The sequence below is a fragment of the Centropristis striata genome, chromosome 7, assembly GCF_030273125.1.
Source record: "Centropristis striata isolate RG_2023a ecotype Rhode Island chromosome 7, C.striata_1.0, whole genome shotgun sequence".
NCBI classification, from domain to species: Eukaryota; Metazoa; Chordata; class Actinopteri; order Perciformes; family Serranidae; genus Centropristis; species Centropristis striata.
In genome coordinates, this window is record NC_081523.1 from 5011746 (window position 1) to 5026223 (window position 14478).

The 14478-nt window shown below is 37.3% G+C and overlaps 1 protein-coding gene across 2 annotated transcripts in view; it reads left to right on the forward strand.

The window, feature by feature from the left end:
* slc39a14 (solute carrier family 39 member 14) overlaps positions 1-14478 on the forward strand; it is a 60995-nt gene that overhangs the window by 16955 nt on the left and 29562 nt on the right. For both annotated transcript variants that reach the window (XM_059336987.1, XM_059336986.1), the window contains exons 2-3: positions 3983-4176; positions 6360-6710. In XM_059336987.1, the coding sequence (XP_059192970.1) occupies positions 6390-6710 (321 nt within the window). In that variant the 5' untranslated portion in view covers positions 3983-4176; positions 6360-6389. The remainder of the gene's footprint in view (positions 1-3982; positions 4177-6359; positions 6711-14478) is intronic.

A 14478-nucleotide genomic window follows, 5' to 3' on the forward strand; every position in this document is an offset into this window, starting at 1 on the left:
AACTATTTGAATATTATTGGAAAATCGGGAAAAAAATGAAAAAGAAAGAAAGAAAAATAGGAATATCTAATACAATTTTAAAGAAATAAAAGATGAGAAGAGGGGAAATCCCTAAAAAAAAAAGACATGTACTGATTGGGACATTTTGCCAAGTGATCTTAATGGAGTAACACTTTATTGATTCATTTACTCCGTGGCAGATTACTTGTGGTAAATTGATGTAATAATGGATCTAGCTGCTGTTCCCACTGGTATTGTAAGTGCTTCTGTTTCCCAGACTGAAGACCACATTTCCCATAAATTATGCTATTTCCCAATGCAAATTGGTTCCACTCCTTTATTGCATTCGTCTCGGTTGTTAACAGCCAATACTTAAATGTGTAAGAAATGTAATAATGCATTGCTTATTTGTTAAGACTTGAATGCAACATGTACTCTGCATTTAGCTTGCTTGTTTAACACAGTAGTACCCACATTTAAAAGACATTAAGAAGGCGTGTGTTTGTTTATGCCAGTCTTCTGTTTGCCCTGAGTCACAACTACACATTTCGTCACACACCTTGCCTCTCCTCTCCCTCCTAATGAAAAATAAATGTGGCGGAGGAGAGCGATATCACTTTACCTCTTCCTGCAGCCAGAGGCTTGTCGGAGAGCAGCAGGGCTTATTGTTGGACGTTTATCCACTTGTGAAACTCTTGAGGCGTGTGAGTTATAGCCTGATATAACCCTTCATACCTCTAGATAATACAGAATTATCTTCTCTTTTTGTTTACACATTATTTAACCAGGAAAGTCCCATTGATGGACCTTAAACCTGCATTCTTTCTATCAGCCAGCAGGGGGCGACTTCATCGCCTGCAAAAAGGAGTCAGATTGTATAAAAGTCACTTTGTTTATTAACTCAGTAAACATTTTCATAATGAGTTTTTTTTAATTATGGTCCTATTTAGAGTAAAATAAACAACAAAGCAGGGTACTTAATGCTTCAAATCCAGATTTTAAAAACCCCCCAATTTGCTTAAAAAAATGAATAAGGCTGTTCCTTTTTTATTTTTCTGGTGGTGTTGAGCCTTTGCTTGAAACGCTGCAAATTAGTGAGAATAACCTGATTTTAGTAATACTGCATTTTCAGGAATTATGTAATAATGTGTGTGTGCAATAGGGCTGTACGATTCTGGAAAAAATGTGAATCACGATTTTTCTGCTTAGAATTGAGATCACGATTCTCTGGCACGATTTTTTTTCACTAAATGTTTATTGCACTGATGAACTTTGACAAGGGCATAGTAGTAGTTAAATCATTGGAAGATAAATTACTTTAACAAAAATAAAAAATAAAAATTAAGACATGCAGGTGATAACAACTTCCCCCTATCATCATATGCACATCAAACAGTCTGATTTCCTTAGAACGTAGAGTGTATGTTGTACAGTGTTTATTGGGGCCATATCTTTGGCTAGGTGACATGTAATAGCTGCTGTGATCTCCTTATGTCTACTGGAGTTTGGTGGGTATGCCGTTGCATTGTACAAGGTTCCGGTTATTGACGTCTGTGTTTGTTTCTTGCCTTGTACGGCTTCATCATGCTGTACTTTGTGGTGACGTTTAAGGTGATTGTAGAGATTTGTAGTGTTGCCTTGCGGCGCTGCAACGAGGGCAAAACACACGCTACAATGCACCTCACACTGTTTGTCATCGTCTGGCTGAAATCCGAAATACTACCACACCGCCGAATGTGAACCTTTTTTGGGCTCGAGGTCGGTTCGGGACGGTGGGTGACTCTCGCCACTACAGCTTGGGTTTTCTTCGCCATCCATTCAACCCTCCTTACCGGCGACTTTCCTCCGCTTTAGCTCACTCTTTCCAAAACACTCAACTGCAGGCGGGCGTCCTCCACTGAATCACGTGTTAACATAAAGATGCTTTACCATTGGTTGAGGGAGGAGGCAGCGGCAGTGCTGCGTTTGGGGGCGCGTGAAAAAATCCGGGAGATAATAGGAGCATTTGTTTCTGATGCAGCTCCAGATATAAAATACTTCAGAATCGACGTGTGTAGAAATTAGATCACGTGTATGTGCGAATCGAGATCGCGATTTTTTAACGATTTATCGTGCAGCCCTAGTGTGCAATAAGGGTATTTAATTCAAATTCAATCTGTTATTTTATTAATAGATTTATAAAATCATTATACTGGTGTGATTGTATGCATCAAAGGGTTAAATTGAGCATTAATGAAGTGCTTTAGAGGACATTTAATGAAAGATGTTATCCATATTATTCACAATTTTAATTTCAGATAAGTTCTATTATAATATATATCATATCTCAGTAAGAGATAAAAAAAATAGTGGAAAATGTCACATTTTGTTAAGACAAACAATTCAAAATCTAACAATATTTAATTTACAATCTTTCCTTCATCGAAATGCTTGGCGATCCACATTTTGTCAATCAGCTAATCGTATCAGCACTCCTGGCTTCAACCTGTGTTTCTCCAACAATAGCAGCCAGCAGTAAGGAGGGCAAGGTTCACAGCTCCTTACAACCATTGTGTAAGAGAGAAATGAAACATTTGAGCTAAAAAAGATACTTTTTAAATCTTATTTCCGGTGCCCTGTTTCCTGCCTGCTCCCAGAGTAAGGCGTCATTAGAGTCAGTAGAGGGGAAGATTTGGGAAACACTTCATTGGCATTGAGAGGGTGACTCATTGAAGAGGAGACTCTTCTTCTCTTTGCCTTCTCAGAAATGTCGGTGAGTGAACGCAGAGTAAAAGTGAAGAGAAAAGCAGACAGGCTGACCTTTTTTAAAGTTGTATTTAGGGCACCGATTTCCTTAATTTTGCCGGATCGGCGATCAGCCGATTCTTTTATGTCAAACCGATCTTATCTAGCTCCTCAAAGGTCTGAAAGTATTTATTTTAAGTTCAATATTTTATTAACTACCTCAGACATTTTGATTTCTTTTATTTGTTAAAGAAAAATACTGCTGTGTTATAGGGTTGTCAAAAGTATCGGTAGTCAAAAAAGTATCGAAACTACAAAACGTTGTATCCGGATACAATACTCATTTTCAAAAGTATCGAGTATCTGAAGCTTGTTATCATAGTTGCGGTTTCTTTTTGCACAACTGTTTTTTATTATAAATATTTAACCTGTGGTTCTGTTAAATTTTTACATGTTGCATTTTTCTTGTTAATGAAAATATTTATGTTAAATTTTGGGGTCTTTGTTTTTATCCTTGTGGTATCGAAAATGGTATCGAGTATTGAATATTTTCCTGAGTATCGGTATTGAGTTAAAAAATGTTAGTATCGTGACAACCCTACTGTGTTATTGTTTTTCAATAAAATAAGATTCAAACATTGAAGGTGTATGCTGTGAGTTATAAAAAAAATAGGTATCGGCAGGTCAGGCTTTTTAAAAATCGGTGATCGGCCAGAAAGTTGCAATCGGTGCACCCCTAGTTGTATTCTATCCAAGGAAAATTATCTTTTTCATAAAAAAAAGTTCTGCTTTACATTTTCATCATGCCACATTTCCTCCCAGCTGCCCAGTGCAGACAGATAGACATTTCTGGCCTCTGAGCAGCTGGGTTTGCTAAAGGGCACCTCTCAGAAACTTGATCATATCAGCAGGAAGTGTGCTGCTGAATTTAATGTTTGCAGCTGCAGTAGTTCCCTGTCATAGTCCTACATAGCCTTGTCTTTATGTAGCCGCATTTGAATCAACAAGGAATGCAGCAGAAAAGGAATGATGCGGGTTTGGCACCGCGTTGGAGTTTGTGGCATGAGCGTTAGACTGGAATTCGAAGAGGGCAAGTCGATGGGTAGAGCATACAGAATATTTAAACTGGCAGCTGCCATTTCAGGTTTGTTTTCTTCTCCGCTGCCTCTTTTCTTCTCTTCTCTCCCATCCTTTCTCATTTCTTTCTTCCTCACCGGTGAGTCGTAACCTTTGTTTTATCTGTCTCTCTTCTCCACAGTCCGCTGCACTCCTGAGGAGCCGGCTGCTCTCTTAAAGGCATTTCTTCTTCTGCTCCTCCTGCTCGCGATTCCCCCGACTCTCTCCCTGCTCCCAGGTAACCTGTGGGCATTACTCACGCTCGGAGCCTCAGGGCAGACAGGACTGACTCAGTGCTTCACGCACCAGCTATCATTAGAGGCTCTGTAGGGAAAGGTGAGTATTTCTTCACACTAAAATGAATGGGTCTGTTTATTCAGCCCGGCTTTGCATGCGGACCTGCAGGGTGCACTGAAATGAATCGGTGCTCTGTGTGTCGGCATGGGAACGTTACAGTTTGCCCTGTGTGTGTGTGTGTGTGTGTGCATCAAAGTTTCAGGGATTCTTACAAACCTTTTTTCCACCCAAATTGGCTAATAAAGATAGATATTTTTGTAGTTTATATCACTTTAAATCCATTGATCATTAACCAGTGCATGCCTGATTTGTGTGTTTTAATGTATTCCTTTGCTGGTTTATTACACTAGTGTCACTGTTACAAACTCTGTGTGTGTGTGTGTGTGTGTGTGTGTGTGTGTGTGTGTGTGTGTGTGTGTTGTCTGGGGAGTGTGTGCTATAATTGTCTATAATTGTAGGTAATTGGCGGCTGTGTTTATCCCTTTGGTTTCCTCCTCCCTCTGTCTGCTTTGTGCTGGAGGTCTAACAGTGTCTGGGTCAACTTTGGCTGTTTAATTTGCCATTAGGATGATTGGCCACTAAACAAATGGATATTCTCATAACTAAAGCTGCATTGTGTAAAATAAATTCAGTCCCAACTAGAGTATCAATCCTCCTTTATTTGTCCTGTTTTCAAAACTGTTGAGTACCAGCAATTAGCACCAAATGCTTCTTCAAATTCTCTTTTTTCTCACTTATTAGTAGATCAGACATTGCTTGATTTAAAGGGATGTTTTTTAAGTGGGGTTGCATGAGGTACTTATCTATAGTCAGTGTATAACCTACAGTAGATGGTGGTTGGCACACTACCAGTTTGGAGAAGGAAAAAAAAAGGATTTTAGACAACTTCTAAAAAAAGTCCCACCAAAATAAAAGATCATTATCAGTTTAAGTTTAACTGGGGGGAACTAAAGCTTTAATCTGCCTTCCAATCAAAGCCACCAGACTCCTTTTTGACTAAAATAGTCATTTTACCTCACAGAACATGGGAGTTGCTGGTCCACAGCTGCCTTTAATGGCAACACCCGTTCCACTGCCTGTTGGCGGCGGCACATCTAGAGATTCAGGGCTTCTCCTGGGTTTTTTTTGCATGAAGCAGGCAGTTCTCAGCCAAAAAATGACATTTAGTGGGGCAGCATAGCCCAAAATATCATAACAATTGTTCATCTTTTGATAAAAGCACCATATTTGGTAGATTTGTTGATAATTATATTGGGAACAAAACTGGATATTGGGCCATCACTAATTCAGACCCTGGTTGCTGTGGCAGCCATATTCCAAAATGGCCGCCATGGTCATCAGATTGCAAATAAGTGATGGCCCAATATCCAGTGTTTTTCTAAATATATTAAGCTATATATGTACCAAATTTGGTGCTTTTATCACAAAATGAACAATAGGTTAGCTATGCCGTCCTACTAATTGTACCAGCAACAATACACCAGTCACTACACCTTCAATGTATGTGTCTGAAAAATGTGTTACAGGCATGAAAATATATATATTTGACTCAACACTTCCTGTTTCAAAATAAAAAGCCCTGTAATGTTTTTGTGGGCAGAATCCTACTAGAATCTAAATGATATACTATTATTTATGGCCATTCTCAAAGGCAAACTCAATGTAAATAGCAAAGTCACTCAATAACACAAACAAACTATCCAATCAAGGCTGTGATTCTGTGTTCTGTGAGGTAAAATAACAGCATAGATAACGGCTCCAGTCCCTGTTGGAAATGTCTTTCTAACAGCAAGTAAAGTGGTGAAAATAGTGAAAATATTTCTCAGGTCAAATATTTATATGCGATTAAAATGCGATTAATTTCGATTAATTAATTACAAAGCCTCTAATTAACCCATTGAAGCCTGGAAAGCGGATACGTCGTTTTGTAGTATTTGTATAAGCTCTCAAATACCTTTTTGAATTTCATTTCTATCTGCTACAGAGGCTGAAAAATCTATTATTTAGTAGAAGAGTTGACACTTTTTTCCCCAGAATTTTTCCAGAATTTCCAGAAAATTAGAGGCTTATTTTAAAATCGCCCAGCGATTTTTCAGGCCTCAATGGGTTAATTAGATGGGTTTTTTATTGAGTACCGGCCCTAGTTATATCTGTGAAAGCATTGTGTTTTTTGGTTGTAGTTTTGAAGATTTTAGTGTTTTTGTTCCTCCTTGCTGCCACAGATCCACCGTCCGCCGGCCTGTGAAGACGCCATGCTGGTCTGCTGCCCTCATGGCCGTGCCGCTATGACCATCACCCTCCTCCAGGCCCCGCTGATGTTTGTTCTGGCCCTGACGGTGCTGCTCTGCCCCCTGGGCAGAGTGACATGTCAGGGGGAGAGTCAGACACAGTCCCCTGCCCAGGTGCTCCAGGACCTGCTGTCCCGCTACGGAGACAACAGCACCATCACGGTGCCCCAGCTGCGCTCGCTGCTCGCCCTCCTCAGCAAGGGGCAGGGTGACGGAGACGCAGACAGCAGCAACGTGGAGACGACACCTGCAGCAACCACACCTCCCAAACTCAACAGCTCCAAGGTGAGAACAAACAATTTACACATCACTTGTGTGTGTTTTGGCACTTTGATGGGAAAGAGAGCTCCACTGTGGCTTATATAGATTTAGATTTAGATTTAGATTTAGATTTGACTTTATTAATCCCACAGCGGGGAAATGTCTTTGTTACAGCCGCAAAATGTTCACACAATTTTTAAGATAAAGATAAAAAAATAAACAATCTAAGAAAAGACATTTAACAATATACAATATACTATATACAACTTAGGGTAAATTAAGTGGAGAATGTGCAAAAATGTGCAGAAGAGAAACAAAGAAAACTCCAACACGTTCAGGTTGTGCTGGTGCCGGTGCAGATCAAGGTTATTATTATAATAATAATAATAATAATAATAATGATAATAACTTTATTTATATAGCACTTTTCAAAAACAGGTTACAAGGTGCTGTACAACAGAAATAAAACATATCAAATACAATTTACTGACAACAGCAAAATAAAACAACAAGAAGAAATTACATTAAAAAAACTTTTAAAAAATGTAAAATCACAACAAGGTAATCATACAACAATAATAAAAGGAAATTAAGAGAAGGCCAATCGATGAAAGTGAGTTTTTAAAAGAGATTTAAAAGAAGCTAGTTAACGAAAACTAACGAAATAACGAAAACTAGAATTGAAAAAACATTTTCGTTAACTGAAATAAAAATTAGTTTTTAAAAGAACGATAACTAACTGAAACTGTATTGTGCGGTTACAAAACTAACTAAAATTATAGTGAAAATGTCCTTCGTTTTCGTCTTTGTCAACTTTTTTCATACGTAAACCTTTTTGGTTGATATGAAATCTATTTCATCTATCTGGTTTTATGACTTAATAAACTTATTGGGGCTGAGATGGATCAGACAAAGGAAATAAAGGAACATTTATTGTGACTTTTTTATTCTGGCACCCAACAAATACCCCATTACAAAAAAACTAAAACTAATAAAAACTAAACTAAAAGTAAGCATTTTCCCAAAAATAAAAACGAATTAAAACTAGCAAACTCACTCTAAAAACTAATTAAAACTAACTGAATTTGAAAACAAAAAAATCACAACGAAATTAAAACTAATGAAAAATCCAAAACTATTATAACCTTGGTACAGATTTAATCTGTGCACATGAAGACTTGACATTTTGGTGTAACCTTTTTCATACAGGTACATCTCAAAAAATTAGAATATCATGAAAAAGTTCAATATTTTTTGTCAATCATTTCAGAAAGTGAAACTCGTACATTATATAGATTCATTACACATAGAGTGAAATATTTCAAGCCTGTTTTTCTTGTAATTTTGATGATTCTGGCTTAGAGATAATGAAAACACAGAACTCAGTGTCTCAGAAAATTAGAATTTAAAAAGAAGAAATTTGACTACTGTTACTGGCGTTACAGTAGTCAAGTCTAGAGAAGATGACAGCTTGTGTTGAGAGTTGAGTGGCATGTTAATAATAATAATAATAATAATAATAATAATACATTTTATTTGTAATGCACTTTACATTACAGGAAATCTCAAAGTGCTACAGGTTAAAAGCATAACATTCTAATTATAAAAAGGAAAATGTTGAGTTAACTTAAACTAGATCTATACGTCTCTGTTGAGGTGTTTGACGTCGATTTACCCAAAGTGTGTTTACCTTCTTTCATCGGCTTGGTAACGACTGTGACAGAGGAGGATGATGGGAAACGTATTCATACTGGAGAGGGTGTTGCCAGTGTGACAACTATTCCCTCAGGCCTTAACAAACAATGGAGTACATACAGTACCAGTTATGTTTTTTCAACTGTCAGTTATGATGATTTAAATAAAGCAAGTCCTGGTTCTCCGTCAGCAGGTGTTACAGGATGTGTGAACAAAGGATAAAGCAATAAAAAACCAAACCAAACCAAAGAAACGAGAACCAGAAAAATGAGGCAGGAGCTGAAAGCCAGACACAAAAACTTTGGTAACACTTTACTTGAAGGTATCGTCATAATAGTGACATGATACTGTCATAACTGTGACATGACACCATCATAAATGTGTCATAAACATTATGTCAATGTCATAAACGTTTATGACTGCTGTCATTAAGTGTCATTGGGTTTTTGTCATGACAAGTTGACATTCCTTGGGTTGTCTTGATTATGACAACTTGACTTTAATCAAAGTGACATAACCACAAAATGTCTTTGTCATGGCAACTTGACATCAACAAAATATGTTTCTATATTTGTGTTTATGGCAAGTTGGCATAATGATTATTATAATTAGATGTGCAAGGTTACAGACCAATTCTAGCAGTTTTGGGTATCTTGTCGGTATTCTGTCAAACATCTATGACCAAGTGCTAGAATTGGTCTGTAACCTTGCACATCTAATTATAATAATCATTATGCCAATTTGCCATAAACACAAATATAGAAACATATTTTGTTTATGTCAAGTTGCCATGACAAAGACATTTTGTGGTAATGTCACTTTGATTAAAGTCAAGTTGTCATAATCAAGACAACCCAAGGAATGTCAACTTGTCATGACAAAAACCCAATGACACTTAATGACAGCAGTCATAAACGTTTATGACATTGACATAATGTTTATGACACGTTTATGATGGTGTCATGTCACAGTTATGACGATACCTTCAAGTAAAGTGTTACCAAAACTTTTTTATTTATTTATAAGATTACTTGTCCTTTTTTTCATGTGATTAGATCCAACATTCATTTCTGTGGCTGGCAAAAAAAAAAAAAAACACCAGCCAAGATGTTTTTGGATCAGCCATGAAACTGCATAAGGAAAAGACGAACACAAACAAACAAGCAGGTTTTATTCTAGCTGCAAACTGAAGCTCATTGCTGTCATAAGAAAGCGGATCTCTCCTCACCCCCTTTATATGTTTAGTGCCACTCCTCTATGAACCATAGTGACAGTAGAGGGTCAGTGAAAGGATTACAGTAGACGTATTGATGTTCATACACCGTGTGCCGCCACTGATGCAAAACAAAAATGTGGTAATTCAACTTATGTGTTGTAGTGACAAGAGTAGGAGTGTAATGGTTCATAAAAAATAGGGAAAACATTTATTCGTTTTGATAAAACAACAAGATTAAACACTAAAGAACCCTCAAGTAGCTCAACTAAATGTACTTCACATACATTAACTAAATAAAGAGGACAAGTATGCCCAGAAGCAGGCCACTTGGCCTTTTGTGTTGTCAATTTTTTGAGGGCACCAATGATTTTAAGTCCACTTCCATATTGAATTTAATTTAACCCTTTGATGCACAACATATGGACAACACTTCTAAAGTATAACATGGGTCAAAAATGACTCATTTATCCAAATTTGTATTAAAATTAAATTACTTAATACTATAATAATAGTAATTTGTTTCAAATAGTTACTTTCCACACTCATATATTTAACGTGTTTATGTATCATTTTGTCACACATACAGTGTATCTTGAAGGTATTAACAGAGCTTCACTTTTTCCACATTTTTTTATGTTTCAGCCTGATTCCAAAATTGATTAAATTCATTTTTCCTTAAAATGATACACACAATACCCCCATAATGAAATTTTTGACCCATGTTGTGCATTAGAAGCGTAGTGATACAAAAAGGGTTTTTATTCAAAAAGTAAGAAATGAAAAACAAAAAATTAGGATGTATGATGATGAAAAACAAATTGATTGAGGAAAACCTGGAATACTGAATGATGAAATTAATTTATTGCGAAGATATAGAAAATTAAAAACTCAGTCGGGTCACTTTAGACCATGTTGTGCATCAAAGGGTGAAGGACTAGTAATGACGCTTCTGAGGAAGATTGGAGTCTCAGTTGAAACAGTCAAGCAGGTAAAAAAACATCTCCTTGTAAAGTAAAATGCATCAATCTTGTGCTCTTTGAGAGCTAAATGAGAGCAAACACCTCACAGAACGTTTTTCACTGTCAGGAGATACCGGAATATAGAATATTTGTTATCCTACTGTTTCATTTTTAGTTGCTGTCAACATGCTTTCCACTTGGACATGGAGCAGCCAGCCAGTGTGGAGAAATAGCTGGCTAGAATTTTTTTCCATAAAAGCCCAAATTTGGTGCCTCTCACACATTCTAATGCAACTATTCGATCATATACACTGATCTTAATCATTGCATATTTTAAGAATTATTTTACAGGAGAATAAAGGTTCTTTTATATTTTATTTAAGGCATCTTATTTTGACAGTCATCTTGTAAATTCTGTGGTGCGGGCGCCCTGCCCAGAAGAAATTAGCGTAGAATTTGAACACAAATGGACCACAAAATCAAAGAAATATGACTTTATAACACGTGTCACATTGTCCCTGGCCGAGGCAATGCTTGCACATGTTTTTTTCTACCTGAATGAACACGTAAACATGTAAAATCAAATACTTGAGGCTAAGTAAAGGAGAAATGTGCCTGGGGTTACACTGCTTGTCTGATAGAGTGCAGCCTTGTATTTCTTCATTGTGTTGAATAGGGAAGACAAGAATAATACAAATTATAAGTTTATTTAATGGGGAAATGATTATCTAGATAGTGAAAGTAAAAAAGTGAGATACAATTATATTACGACTAAAATATAACATTACTTTATAATAAGTCTAAAATACAGAAATCTTTCAATAGAGTTGTTAAACACTTTTAAATACACTGATAACAAAATCAATTTGAAAATGTTTATTTACTGAAAACTAAATATAAAAGCTGAAAGAAAACGGCAACATTATAGTTACTGCTCTCTGTTTTTGCATCACTATTAGAACCTTTTACAGCAAAACCAGAGTGCAGTTACTACGTTTTTGGGGTCAAAGATCAAATAAATCGTCATGATTTTTGAGCATAAAAATGACATCATCAATACATGTAGAAATAAGTGTCATATCACTTACCTTTGAGGATTTTAACCCTTTCAATGCCAGTTTGATTGCATGATGTCACTAAAACTATAACTCATTTAGCTGGCCAGTTAAAAAAAGTAAAAAAAAAAACGATAAAGCATTTTTTTTCAGTTTTACCCTTTGCGTAGTTACTGCAGTGAGACTTTGTAGGGCAGTGATGTGCATGACATTTTTTAAAAGGTGCAACTTGGTCATGTCGGTACCTTGTGTGAAGCCTCAGCGCTCCCCAAACTCTAAAACAGACGGCTAAATCCAGCTTTAGGAGCCTGCCTGGAAGAAGCAGGAGCCACCGGTGCCAGATAGCTGAAATATTTAGCATATTTCCCATGCTTAGTGTCGAGGGTGATTGACTCACTTGCTGATCTGCTTTTGAATAGATTTACCCCGAGTAAAAGGTGGCAAAGTTATAAAATCCTCTGAGAAATGAAATGTAACAAGAGGGGAGGGTTGTGTGTAGTTCAGACGTAGAGATGGACACCACGCATTATTGTGTGTTGCTATCTTTACCGGTTTGAAGTGAAAGTACAAAACAAGGAGTGTCACCTGCATGTTGTCAAACACCTTTCACCAGTCATTGAACATGTTGCATTCCAATATCCACGGCTGCCACAAGGAAATTATCTGTTGCAACACATTTCCTCCTTCTGTAAAAAAAAAAAAAAAAGCCCCATTTGCGTTTGATACAGTTTCACTTTCTGTACCCAGCAAGGTTATAATAGTTTTGGATTTTTCATTAGTTTTAGTTTTAATTTCGTTGTGAATTTTTGTTTTCTAATTCAGTTAGTTTTATTTAGTTTTTAGAGTGAGTTTGCAAGTTTTAGTTTAGTTTTTATTTTTTGAAAATGCTTAGTTTTAGTTTAGTTTGTATTAGTTTTAGTGTTAGTTTTTTTGTAATGGGTATGTGCCTTCATTTCCTTTGGTTTATCATCTCAGCCCCAATAAGGTTATTAACTCTTACAGTTCTAGGTGTTTTGTATTTTGGTTGAAGTGTAGACATCCCAGTCTCAGTAAACATATTTACCATGTGTTCCTGCATGTTGAAATAGAAACACTGAATTATGTATGAAAAAAGTTGACAAAGACGAAAACGAAGGACATTTTCACTATAATTTTAGTTAGTTTTAGTTAGTTTTGTAACCGCACAATACAGTTACAATTAGTTATCGTTTTTTAAAAAAACTCTTGTTTTTATTTTTATTTCAGTTAACGAAAATGTTTTTTCAATTTTAGTTTTCGTTATTTTGTTAGTTTTCGTTAACTATAATAACCTTGGTCCCCAGAAGATGAAACTCTAACTGGCTGCAGTGTCCCTATACAGGAGTGAACTATTAACAGTGGATACAGTTTCTTTTGACTTTCCAGTGTGACTTTCCGGGTTTGATACCTCAGAGAGATGTTGATATTACTTCATGTCTCCTAAACGCAGCTCAGACAGACAACATTATTTCACCTCCTGCTTCTGATCCTTCAGTGTTTGTACCCTGCTCTGCTGTTTTTGACACCTTTGAGCCTGTGACCTTGCCTTTTGTGCAGGAGATTGTGTGTCATTTGAAGCCCTCGGGTTCGCCGGGTGACACTGTCCCGCCCCGATTGTTTAAGGAGGTTTTTCCCACTGTTGGCCCATCCTGTCTCACAGTAATTAATAGCAGTCTGTCCTCTGGAGTAGTCCCTTTAAATTTTAAACATGCTGCGGTGCAGCCTCTGTTAAAAAAACCTGGGCTGGATCCTACTGTCTTGACAAATTTCAGACCCATCTCTAAACTGCCTTTCATTTCTAAAATTCTAGAGAAGATAGTTTATGCTCAGCTCATGGACTTTTTAAATGCAAAAAATATTCTTGAGATCTTCCAATCCGGTTTTAAAACATTGCACAGCACAGAATCAGCGCTTTTAAGAGTTTTTAATGACATCTTTTTAGCTACTGACTCTGGTCATTGTGTTGTCCTGGTGCTTTTAGATTTGTCTGCTGCTTTTGATACAGTGGACCATGAAATCCTGTTGGCTCGTTTGGAGCAGTGGGTGGGCATCAGTGGCACAGCACTGGAATGGTTCAGGTCCTACCTGTCACATCGGACTTTCTGTGTCAGCCTTGGTGACTCTGTGTCCTCCACTGCTCCTCTCTCATGTGGGGTCCCGCAGGGCTCTGTGCTTGGCCCGCTTCTTTTTTCCCTGTATCTACTGCCACTTGGGTCCATCCTCAGAAAACATGGAATTTCTTTTCATTGTTATGCAGATGACAGTCAAATCTATGTCCCCCTCAAAAAAGATGACTCGTACTGTATTGACTCACTCCTAAGGTGCCTACATGACATCAAAGCCTGGATGTCCTCAAACTTCCTGAGTTTTAATGAAAAAAAGACCGAAGTCATGGTCTTTGGTGGCTCTTCTGCAAAACCCCCCCTGGTTGATCTTGGTTCTTTGGCACAACATCATAAGCCAATTGTGAGTAACCTGGGGGTTAAAGTGGACGCTAATCTTAAATTTGACAGCCAGATCAAAGCTGTGGTGAAGTCCAGTTTTTTCCAGCTACGGCAGCTGGCAAAAATAAAACCACTCCTGCAAGCACGGCACTTTGAGACAGTAATCCATGCCTTCGTGACCACTCGGCTGGATTACTGTAACGCACTTTATATGGGGGTTAGTGGGTCCTCCATTGCCCGCCTTCAACTGGTCCAAAATGCTGCTGCACGTCTTTTAACTGGCACAAGAAAGTATGAGCACATTTCACCTGTTTTAGCTTCACTGCACTGGCTGCCCGTTCATTTTAGGATTCATTTTAAAATTATTTTATTTGCTTTTAAAGCTTTAAATGGTCTTGCTCCTCC